We start from the raw sequence: 12,066 nt of genomic DNA, 5'->3' as shown, positions 1-12,066 counted from the left end.
AATAACAGGCTATATACAGGGGGTAGGGGTACAGAGTCAATGTGCGGGGGCACCGGTTAATTGAGGTAATATATACATGTAGGTAGAGTTAGTGACAATGCATAGATAATAAACAGAGTAGCAGCAGTGTAAAAGAGGGGGGGGGTGCAAATAGTCTGGGTAGCCATTTGATTAGCTGTTCAGGAGTCTTATGGCTTACATTTACATTTACATTTAAGTCATTTAGCAGACGCTCTTATCCAGAGCGACTTACAAATTGGTGCATACACCTTATGACATCCAGTGGAACAGCCACTTGCATCTAAATCTTTTGGGGGGAAGGATTACTTACCCTTACTTACCCTATCCTAGGTATTCCATGAAGAGGTGGGGTTTCAGGTGTCTCCGGAAGGTGGTGATTGACTCCGCTGTCCTGGCGTCGTGAGGGAGTTTGTTCCACCATTGGGGGCCAGAGCAGCGAACAGTTTTGACTGGGCTGAGCGGGAACTGTACTTCCTCAGTGGTAGGGAGGCGAGCAGGCCAGAGGTGGATGAACGCAGTGCCCTTGTTTGGGTGTAGGGCCTGATCAGAGCCTGGAGGTACTGAGGTGCCGTTCCCCTCACAGCTCCGTAGGCAAGCACCATGGTCTTGTAGCGGATGCGAGCTTCAACTGGAAGCCAGTGGAGAGAGCGGAGGAGCGGGGTGACGTGAGAGAACTTGGGAAGGTTGAACACCAGACGGGCTGCGGCGTTCTGGATGAGTTGTAGGGGTTCAATGGCACAGGCAGGGAGCCCAGCCAACAGCGAGTTGCAGTAATCAAGACGGGAGATGACAAGTGCCTGGATTAGGACCTGCGCCGCTTCCTGTGTGAGGCAGGGTCGTACTCTGCGGATGTTGTAGAGCATGAACCTACAGGAACGGGACACCGCCTTGATGTTAGTTGAGAACGTCAGGGTGTTGTCCAGGATCACGCCAAGGTTCTTAGCGCTCTGGGAGGAGGACACAATGGAGTTGTCAACCGTGATGGCGAGATCATGGAACGGGCAGTCCTTCCCCGGGAGGAAGAGGAGCTCCGTCTTGCTGAGGTTCAGCTTGAGGTGGTGATCCGTCATCCACACTGATATGTCTGCCAGACATGCAGAGATGCGATTCGCCACCTGGTCATCAGAAGGGGGAAAGGAGAAGATTAATTGTGTGTCGTCTGCATAGCAATGATAGGAGAGACCATGTGAGGTTATGACAGAGCCAAGTGACTTGGTGTATAGCGAGAATAAGAGAGGGCCTAGAACAGAGCCCTGGGGGACACCAGTGGTGAGAGCGCGTGGTGAGGAGACAGATTCTCGCCACGCCACCTGGTAGGAGCGACCTGTCAGGTAGGACGCATTCCAAGCGTGGGCCGCGCCGGAGATGCCCAACTCGGAGAGGGTGGAGAGGAGGATCTGATGGTTCACAGTATCGAAGGCAGCCGATAGGTCTAGAAGGATGAGAGCAGAGGAGAGAGAGTTAGCTTTAGCAGTGCGGAGCGCCTCCGTGATACAGAGAAGAGCAGTCTCAGTTGAATGACTAGTCTTGAAACCTGACTGATTTGGATCAAGAAGGTCGTTCTGAGAGAGATAGCGGTAGAGCTGGCCAAGGACGGCACGCTCAAGAGTTTTGGAGAGAAAAGAGAGAAGGGATACTGGTCTGTAGTTGTTGACATCGGAGGGATCGAGTGTAGGTTTTTTCAGAAGGGGTGCAACTCTCGCTCTCTTGAAGACGGGAGGGACGTAGCCAGCGGTCAGGGATGAGTTGATGAGCGAGGTGAGGTAAGGGAGAAGGTCTCCGGAAATGGTCTGGAGAAGAGAGGAGGGGATAGGGTCAAGCGGGCAGGTTGTTGGGCGGCCGGCCGTCACAAGACGCGAGATTTCATCTGGAGAGAGAGGGGAGAAAGAGGTCAGAGCATAGGGTAGGGCAGTGTGAGCAGAACCAGCGGTGTCGTTTGACTTAGCAAACGAGGATCGGATGTCGTCGACCTTCTTTTCAAAATGGTTGACGAAGTCATCTGCAGAGAGGGAGGAGGGGGGAGGATTCAGGAGGGAGGAGAAGGTGGCAAAGAGCTTCCTAGGGTTAGAGGCAGATGCTTGGAATTTAGAATGGTAGAAAGTGGCTTTAGCAGCAGAGACAGAGGAGGAAAATGTAGAGAGGAGGGAGTGAAAGGATGCCAGGTCCGCAGGGAGGCGAGTTTTCCTCCATTTCCGCTCGGCTGCCCGGAGCCCTGTTCTTGGAGGTAGAAGCTCTTAAGAAGCCTTTTGGGCCTAGACTTGGTGCTCCGGTACCGCTTGCTGTGCCGTAGTAGAGAGAACAGTCTATGACTAGGGTGGCTGGAGTCTAACAATTTTTAGGGCCTTCCTCTGACACCGCCTGGTATAGAGGTCCTGGATGGCAGGAAGCATGGCCCCAGTGATGTACTGGGCCGTTCGCACTACCCTCTGTAGTGGCTTGCGGTCGGAGGCCGAGCAGTTGCCATACCAACCAATGATGCAACCAGTCAGGATTCTGTCGATGCTGTAGAACCATTAGAGGATCTGAGGAGCCATGCCTTTCAGTCTCCTGAGGGGGAGAAGGCTTTGTCGTGCTCACTTCACAACTGTCTTGGTGTGCTTGGACCATGATAGTTTGTTGGTGATGTGGACACATCAACCTGCTCCACTACAGCCCAGTCGATGAGAATGGGGGAATGCTGGTCCTCCTTTTCCTGTAGTCCACAATCATCCCCTTTGTCTTGATCACGTTGAGAGAGAGGTTGTTTTTCTGGCACCACACGGCCAGGTCTCTGGCCTCCCTACAGACTGTCTCATCGTTGTCGGTGATCAGGCCTACCACTGTTGTGTCATTGGCAAACTTAATGGTGATGTTGGAGTCGTGCCTGGCCATGCAGTCATGAGTGAACAAGGGAGTACAGGAGGGGACTGAGCAGTTTCCTATGTTGTCCTGTGTTTTATTAATGTGTGTTTGAGTCGCTGGTGGTTGTATTTTGTGTTATTGAGGATCCAAGGTAAGAAATTTAAATTTTAGTTGATTGTTTCTGATGAAGTATTGCCAAAGTACCAGGAGAAGTAGCTGTTTTTCAATTGGTTATTCTTCATATAATTCAAGAGGGTTCATTTGTGATTGACACATTGCAAGAGTGATCGGCTCTCAAATGAACAGTCAAATTACAGACATTTGACATTCACTGCAAAAAATTAATTGTTTTTTATTTTGTACATAAATATATATTTCTGTTTATAAAAAGTGCTTTCAAGGAGAGCGGGTGCAGGTTGAGGAAATAGTCAGGCGGGAGGAAACCAGCTATGGTTGAGATATGAACAACGCTTAATCAAACCCTCTTTAATAACATTGTAAATTTAGTCCAGCTTCTCTCTCAGGAAGTGCACCAGTGAAACTGTAGTAGTAGTGTCGAAGTAAGCTCACTGACATGACCATTTATTTACCTACCAGACCGCAGAAAGCGAATGCACATCACTATTATACATTACATGTCTTATTCATATAACTTGAGTGCCATTTGACTTCAGTTGTTAGGACATTGCTTAGCTGGTCGTTTATGTGAGCTTTCTACAGGAGGACAGTGGCAGGATGAGGTTTGGTATTATGTGTCTTCAGTTTAATTAAAGCTGGTGTGTGCATATTTCCCAAGTATCACTGTGTGTTTGTGCGACTTCACCAATTCTCTCAGGGTCGGTGGTGTACCCGAGTACGCCCGGCTCTCAGGGTCGGTGGTGTACCCGAGTACGCCCGGCTCTCAGGGTCGGTGGTGTACCCGAGTACGCCCGGCTCTCAGGGTCGGTAGTGCTCCCGTGTACGCCCGGCTCTCAGGGTCGGTAGTGCACCCGAGTACGCCCGGCTCTCAGGGTCGGTAGTGCACCCGAGTACGCCCGGCTCTTAAACAACGAGCTGATGTGAAAGTGGAAGCGCCTTGTACAAGATGGCATAACAAAACAAGAATCAGTTCAGAGTACTGGACTCCCTGACCTCAGGGTCCAGAAAGGAGGAGGAGAGGGGAAGTGAAGGAAAGAGAAGTGAAGGGGGTGGTCGAGGGAAGGGAAGGAGTGGTAGGGTGTCTAAACAATTCCATATTTCGCCAGGTCACTGAGTTCCATGTCACCGAAAGCTTCCCATGGGCAGACCACTGTGATGTCTGTGCCGAGACCCTCCATGCCGGGGATGTCGTCACCGAATCTGGTGGGAGAGGAGAGAGGGAGAAGTTCCATGAGCTAAAGGGATAGAGACACAGCAGACGAGGGTTGTGGTGGTAAAGTTGAGTTCGAGAGAAAGATGTATTGAAGTGTGTTTTGGTACGGTATAAAAGGAGTTGCATTTGATATGTAAGGATGGATGCTTGTTATGTTAGAAGGCGTATGCGCAATTAGTTTTCATTGTTGTAGTAGAGTTATATTTGTGTGTTCTAAGGGAGTTTCCAACTCACCCCTTCTGGCCAGGCTTGGGGGCCTTGCTCTTGAAGGTACGGGTAGTCCTCTGCTTGAATTTAGGGGGGGCCTTCTTTTCAGCAGCAGTTGCAACGTCTGCCATTTCTGTTGGTTACCGAGAGCGAGAGGGAGGAAAGAGGTAGCTGGGAAATACATAACTGAATAACAGTAGTAAATCCCATCAAGATATCAGTCAGGAGTAGATTATCGGTTTCTTTAACTCCATCGGTTTTATCCTCAATCTGTCTTAATCCAAAACCCTTTCACTAATACCTAGTTATTACCAACCCCTCCCTCTCTCTAACCCGTTGCACCCCAAGAGTGATTGATAATCCCTCTAAAATAACCCTGAGCGGTCTATGTTGATTCAATCATACCAGATTAGATCTGGCACCAAGGCCAAAATAGTACCAGAATAGTACTGTACTAACCAAGGCCAAAATAGTACCAAAGCTACTTGTTAGCATTACAATCAGTAGTTCGGCTGAGGTCACTTCAACCAGAACATTGTGTAACTAGAAGGTTCTTCTAGACCTCCGAAACCAGTAGTAGCCTATCCCAGTCTTCCATTTCAACTGCACTCTATACAATGTATATTTCTACAGTAGAATGAATTGCACACAGATGCTTTTGAGAGTTCATTGTCCATTCAAGCTATACTCTGCACCCAAACACATTTTATTCCACCACTCTAGACATGCATCCTGTACAGGTGAATGACGTTCTGTTGTCAAGTCAACAGCCAATCAACATCTCTCCTACATCACATTCCATAGCTGTTCTACTGATCTGCATGTGTTCCTTATATAGTGTCCTGGTATTGCCTATTGGTCTGCTGTTCTCCTCCTAGTGTCCTGGTATTGTCTATTGATCTGCTGTTCTCCTCCTAGTGTCCTGGTATTGTCTATTGATCTGCTGTTCTCCTCCTAGTGTCCTGGTATTGCCTATTGATCTGCTGTTCTCCTCCTAGTGTCCTGGTATTGCCTATTGATCTGCTGACCTCCTAGTGTCCTGGTATTGCCTATTGGTCTGCTGGTCTCCTCCTAGTGTCCTGGTATTGCCTATTGATCTGCTGTTCTCCTCCTAGTGTCCTGGTATTGCCTATTGATCTGCTGTTCTCCTCCTAGTGTCCTGGTATTGTCTATTGATCTGCTGTTCTCCTAGTGTCCTGGTATTGCCTATTGATCTGCTGTTCTCCTCCTAGTGTCCTGGTATTGTCTATTGATCTGCTGTTCTCCTCCTAGTGTCCTGGTATTGCCTATTGGTCTGCTGTTCTCCTCCTAGTGTCCTGGTATTGTCTATTGATCTGCTGTTCTCCTCCTAGTGTCCTGGTATTGCCTATTGGTCTGCTGGTCTCCTCCTAGTGTCCTGGTATTGCCTATTGATCTGCTGTTCTCCTCCTAGTGTCCTGGTATTGTCTATTGATCTGCTGTTCTCCTCCTAGTGTCCTGGTATTGTCTATTGATCTGCTGTTCTCCTCCTAGTGTCCTGGTATTGTCTATTGATCTGCTGTTCTCCTCCTAGTGTCCTGGTATTGCCTATTGATCTGCTGTTCTCCTCCTAGTGTCCTGGTATTGCCTATTGATCTGCTGTTCTCCTCCTAGTGTCCTGGTATTGTCTATTGATCTGCTGTTCTCCTCCTAGTGTCCTGGTATTGCCTATTGGTCTGCTGGTCTCCTCCTAGTGTCCTGGTATTGCCTATTGATCTGCTGTTCTCCTCCTAGTGTCCTGGTATTGTCTATTGATCTGCTGTTCTCCTCCTAGTGTCCTGGTATTGTCTATTGATCTGCTGTTCTCCTCCTAGTGTCCTGGTATTGCCTATTGATCTGCTGTTCTCCTCCTAGTGTCCTGGTATTGCCTATTGATCTGCTGTTCTCCTCCTAGTGTCCTGGTATTGCCTATTGATCTGCTGTTCTCCTCCTAGTGTCCTGGTATTGCCTATTGATCTGCTGTTCTCCTCCTAGTGTCCTGGTATTGCCTATTGATCTGCTGTTCTCCTCCTAGTGTCCTGGTATTGCCTATTGATCTGCTGTTCTCCTCCTAGTGTCCTGGTATTGTCTATTGATCTGCTGTTCTCCTCCTAGTGTCCTGGTATTGCCTATTGATCTGCTGTTCTCCTCCTAGTGTCCTGGTATTGCCTATTGGTCTGCTGGTCTCCTAGTGTCCTGGTATTGTCTATTGATCTGCTGTTCTCCTCCTAGTGTCCTGGTATTGTCTATTGATCTGCTGTTCTCCTCCTAGTGTCCTGGTATTGCCTATTGATCTGCTGTTCTCCTCCTAGTGTCCTGGTATTGCCTATTGATCTGCTGTTCTCCCCCTAGTGTCCTGGTATTGCCTATTGATCTGCTGTTCTCCTCCTAGTGTCCTGGTATTGCCTATTGGTCTGCTGTTCTCCTCCTAGTGTCCTGGTATTGCCTATTGATCTGCTGTTCTCCTCCTAGTGTCCAGGTATTGTCTATTGATCTGCTGTTCTCCTCCTAGTGTCCTGGTATTGCCTATTGTTCTGCTGTTCTCCTCCTAGTGTCCTGGTATTGCCTATTGGTCTGCTGGTCTCCTAGTGTCCTGGTATTGATGATTGCTCTGCTGGTCTCCTCCTAGTGTCCTGGTATTGTCTATTGGTCTGCTGGTCTCCTATTGTCCTGGTATTGTCTATTGATCTGCTGTTCTCCTCCTAGTGTCCTGGTATTGTCTATTGATCTGCTGTTCTCCTCCTAGTGTCCTGGTATTGCCTATTGGTCTGCTGGTCTCCTAGTGTCCTGGTATTGATGATTGGTCTGCTGGTCTCCTCCTAGTGTCCTGGTATTGTCTATTGGTCTGCTGGTCTCCTAGTGTCCTGGTATTGTCTATTGATCTGCTGTTCTCCTCCTAGTGTCCTGGTATTGTCTATTGGTCTACTGGTCTCCTAGTGTCCTGGTATTGATGATTGGTCTGCTGGTCTCCTCCTAGTGTCCTGGTATTGCCTATTGGTCTGCTGGTCTCCTCCTAGTGTCCTGGTATTGTCTACTGGTCTCCCCCTAGTGTCCTCCAGCACAAATCAATTCCCTGTCTATCAGTGTGTTGAATGAAAAGCTCCAGCCTCTCTATTAGACGCTGCTCTCATCCTCAAGAGTCAGTTGTGTGAGCTGTCTCAAGTCTACAGCACACAAGTCTACCACAGGAGGCTGCTGAGGGGAGGACGGCTCATAATAATGGCTGGAATGGAGTGGCGGGAATGGTATCAAACACATGAGAACCATGTGTATGATGAGTTTGATACTCCATTTATTCCGTTCCAACTATGAGCCCGTCCTCCCCAATTAAGGTGACAATTAAGGTGACACCAACCTCCTGTGAAGTCCACAAAGGTCCTTCTCCAGAGCCAGCACTAAAGCAAGTGCATTGAACGCTACCCAGTCAATGACCATCAGCAATGGAGCACAATCTCAACAAGACAACTCCATGGAAACAGTACAATATTTCCAGCGAATTCTCTGCACTTTAAAATGTTTTCTGCAATTGTCTAAGGCATTGACGTCAAATGACCCTTACAGGGCATGCAATAAAGGTAACTAATGCTCAGAGCTGAGCGTAACAGGACGCTGCAGATTCATCCTACCTGTCTTTGCAGTCTGTAGTGAACAGTTCTCCGGAGTTGGGTTGATCCTACTGAGATCCTGCTGTATCTCTCTTCCTCCTCTCCGACTGTCCTCCCCTTTTATACACCTCTGACTTAATCCCCTCTGACCTTTGCACTGTCACTCGCACACTCTGTCCCAGAGGTCAGAGTTAATCTCTGCAGGTAAACTGGAGGTAAACCCAGTGGCCAATGCATGACCGTGTGTATTGTGTATCCTGTTGGGTGTTTACTGGCCACCAGCCCGTCCCATGCTGCTAGCTGGCCTGACATAACATCCAGAGCATATAGCGAGTCCCAAATGGCACCCTATTCCTTAATAGCGCACTACTTTTGACCAGATCCCTATGGGTAATGAAAAAGGTGCCATTTTGGATGCAGTGTATATGTATATCCACTGTGGGCCACGTTCCTGCAGAGTTCCTGCAGAGTTAAGGCCCTGTAATAGGCTTACACATGGCACCGGCCACTTTGAGTATGTACAGCAGTGTATAATGTCTTGGCAAGTTTAGGCTGTTGTGTAATTGAATGGATGAACACACATTGGTAACCCTGATGTAAAGTAAGCTTCAGGTTGGTATTTATAGGGAGAGAGGGACTGTTTTAGTCGGGGTGAGAGGGTAGTGTATCAGTGGCCTGTAGTTGTTGCAAGTGCTAATTGTGTTAACTGCAGAGATACTAAGAGAAGAGCTTTTGTGGTCTTATTAAGGCCCAGTTTAACTAAGTGTTTGCAACAAAAAACGAATCTAAAACAAACGTTATGTAGGATTTACACTTGGGCTCTATTCAATCTGTCTCACTGAAGTGTTACCGATTGTGTGATAGAAAAGTAAAAGTAATTTCCGATTGAGCTGACATATTCAGATTTTACTGTGAACACAGTCCCCGCTAATTTCATTTACGCTGTAATGCTGCACTGCCATGATATGGATTGAATAGAGCCATTCGTGTTTTATAATTTATTCCAACTTCATTTGACCTTTTTGTTTATTCCTCAATGTTGAATTCCCCTTTTGAAAAAAAAAAACTGGTTCAAACGCTAAGGAAATCTGGGTGTAAATGTTTAAGAAATGGGCAAATCATACTAAGGATCTGTGTTTGTGTGAGCTTTACTATGAATTGACCCATGAATTGAACCTAACCCAGCTGCCCTGTGAACATAGTCCTTGTTCTATTATGTGTTTTGGACTCTCCACCTAACCCCAAAATGACGAAAGCAGGTTTTTACCTTATTTACATAAGTATTCAGACCCTTTGCTATGAGACTAGAAATTGAGCTTGGGTGCATCCTGTTTCCATTGATCATCCTTGGGATGTTTATACAACTTGATTGGAGTCTACCTGTGATAAATTCAATTGATTGGACATGATTTGGAAAGGCACACACCTGCCTATATAAGGTCCCACAGTTGACATGCATGTCAGAGCAAAAACCAAGTCATGCCCATTAGGTCGAAGGAATTATCTGTTGAGCTCCGAGGCAGGATTGATCTGGGGAAGGGTACCAAAAAATGTCTGCCTCATTGAAGGTCCCCAAGAACAAAGTGGCTTCCATCATTCTTAAATGGAAGAAGTTTGGAACCACCAATACTTTGTCTAGCGCTGGCCACCTGGCCAAAGTGAGAAATTGGGGGAGAAAGGCCTTGGTCAGGGAGGTGACCAAGAACCCGATGGTCACTCTGACAAAGCTCCAGAATTCTCTGTGGAGATGGAAGAACCTTCCCGAAGGACAACCATCTCTGCAGCACTCCACCAATCAGGCCTTTATGGTAGTGGCCAGATGGAAGCCACTCCTCAGTAAAATGCACATGACAGTCCGCTTGGATTTTGCCAAAAGGCCCCTAAAGGACTCTCAGGCTACGAGAAACAAGATTCTCTGGTCTGATGAAACCAAGATTGAACCCTTTGGGCTGAATGTCAAGCATCACGTCTGGAGGAAAGCTGGCACTATCCCTACCGTGAAGCATGATGGTGGAAGCATCATGCTGTGGGGGTGTTTTTCAGCAGCAGGGACTGGGAGACTAGTCAGGATCAAGGGAAAGATGAATGGAGCAAAGTACAGAGAGATCCTTGATGAAAACCTGATCCAGAGCGCTCAGGACCTCCGACTGGGGCAAAGGTTCACCTTCCAACAGGACAACGACCTCAAGAACACAGCCAAGACAACACAGGAGTGGCTTCAGGACAAGTCTCTGAATGTCCTTGAGTGGCCCAGCCAGAGCCCGGCCTTGAACCTGATGGAACATCTCTGGAGAGACCTGTAAATGGCTGTGCAGCGACACTCCCCATCCAACCTGACAGAGCTTACAGGTGTGCCAAGATTGTAACATCATACCCAAGAAGACTTGAGGCTGTATTTTCTGCTGAAGGTGCTTCAACAAAGTCCTGAATAAAGGGTCTGAATACTTATGAAATGTGATATTTTGTTATTATGAGGTATTGTTTGTAGATTGATGAAAAAAAAACAATTGAATCAATTTTAGAATAAGGCTGGAACGTAACATAATATGTAAAAAGTTAAGGGGTTTGAATACTTTTCAAATGCACTGTATATGTGTAAGACAACCAACTTTGTGGTCAGTTTGTTTATGGTCTTTACTTGTTGTTGTAATGCAATGTAACAAAACAGATACATTCTCAGCAACCTGCCCATAGCAACTCAATGGAATTTATTCATTGAATAGTGTCTTCAAATGTCTTACATAATATTGTCTGCACAATCTCCATATAGACTGGCGCCTTTGTTGTGGAAATCAATGGTTCTCGGGACTAGATTTACAGATGTAGGATCTTAATTAGAACTTTCCTGCAATGTAGGGAATCAATACAAAAGAATCCACTGACATTTCAGACTTGATTTTCCCTTTTGAAAATTCCATCAACCCATACAAAAATGTCCATAAATTATAATCCACATAATAATTCACATTTCCTGTTGCTGCAGGATTGTTTTCCTGCTGTAGCAAGCTGGCTCAAATTAAGGTCCTACATCTGTAATGAACACGAGGGGAGACAGAGAGCTGGTTTCAAGCGTGCGGCGCAGCAGGTGTTTATTGCAAAGGACCACAGGAGGAGGCAGGTAGCTGGGTCCAGGGGTAGGCAGAAGGTCATACACAGGGGGTCCAAAAGGCAACAGTACAGGCAGGGAAAAGGCTAGTAATGTAGTCCGGGAGATCAGGCAATAGGTAGATAACAGGGAATAGGCAAAAATCACAGGCAACAGTGCTCCAAAAGACGTGTCACAAAACCAACAATACCTCACAGTGATGGGGTGCAAAGAACTGAACTAAATAGTGTGTGATAATGACATACAGGCGTGTGAACAGGTGATTGGAATTCAGGTGATTGGGAACTAGAGAGTGAACTGCATTCAGGGGATCTAGGTGTTTGAAAGAGTGAGCCGGAAAGTGGTCTGGAAAGTAAGCTGTGTTCAGGGGATCTACGTGTTTGAGGGTGTGAGTTGGGAGCAGACTTTACAACTTCAAGTTTTAATGCTACATGCACAAGTACATTGAAATGTCTTTCTTGCAAACTCAAAGCCCAACAATGCAATAATTAATAACAATGTATTACAAAAAAATAATAGTAATAAGAAATATGAAAAACACTAAGTAAGCACTCCATCACTCCCCTTCTTGGTCAAATAGCCCTTACACAGCCTGGAGGTGTGTTGGGCCATTGTCCCGTTGAAAAACAAATGATAGTCCCACTAAGCCAAACCAGATGGGACGGAGTATCGCTGCCGAATGCAGTGGTAGCAATGCTTGTTAAGTGTGCCTTGAATTCTAACTAAATAACAGACAGTGTCACCAGCTTAGCACTCCCCACACCATCCCACCTCCTCCTCCGTACTTCACGGTGGGAACCACACATACGGAAATCATCCGTTCACCTACTCTGCGTCTCACAAAGACGCAGTAGTTGGAACCAAAAATCGCAAATTTGGACTCATCAGACCAAAGGACACATTTCCACCGGTCTAATGTACATTGCTCGTGTTTTTTG

At 46.9% G+C, this 12,066-nt stretch overlaps 1 protein-coding gene across 1 annotated transcript; it reads right to left on the bottom strand.

Annotated features, from left to right (window-relative positions):
• Positions 1-3,194: 3,194 nt before the first annotated feature.
• LOC127932696 (retinal cone rhodopsin-sensitive cGMP 3',5'-cyclic phosphodiesterase subunit gamma-like) lies at positions 3,195-8,107 on the bottom strand. The gene is made up of 3 exons (XM_052528961.1): positions 8,044-8,107; positions 4,448-4,553; positions 3,195-4,200 (listed from the first exon to the last, which is right to left on the bottom strand). Exons 2-3 carry the CDS (start codon positions 4,549-4,551, stop codon positions 4,083-4,085), a joined length of 222 nt encoding a protein of 73 aa, XP_052384921.1. The 5' UTR covers positions 4,552-4,553; positions 8,044-8,107; the 3' UTR covers positions 3,195-4,082.
• Positions 8,108-12,066: the final 3,959 nt, after the last annotated feature.

This window comes from Oncorhynchus keta, chromosome 10 (genome assembly GCF_023373465.1).
Source record: "Oncorhynchus keta strain PuntledgeMale-10-30-2019 chromosome 10, Oket_V2, whole genome shotgun sequence".
NCBI lineage: Eukaryota > Metazoa > Chordata > Actinopteri > Salmoniformes > Salmonidae > Oncorhynchus > Oncorhynchus keta.
Note: the sequence above shows the minus strand (reverse complement) of the source record. Positions and strands in the feature narration are given on the sequence as shown.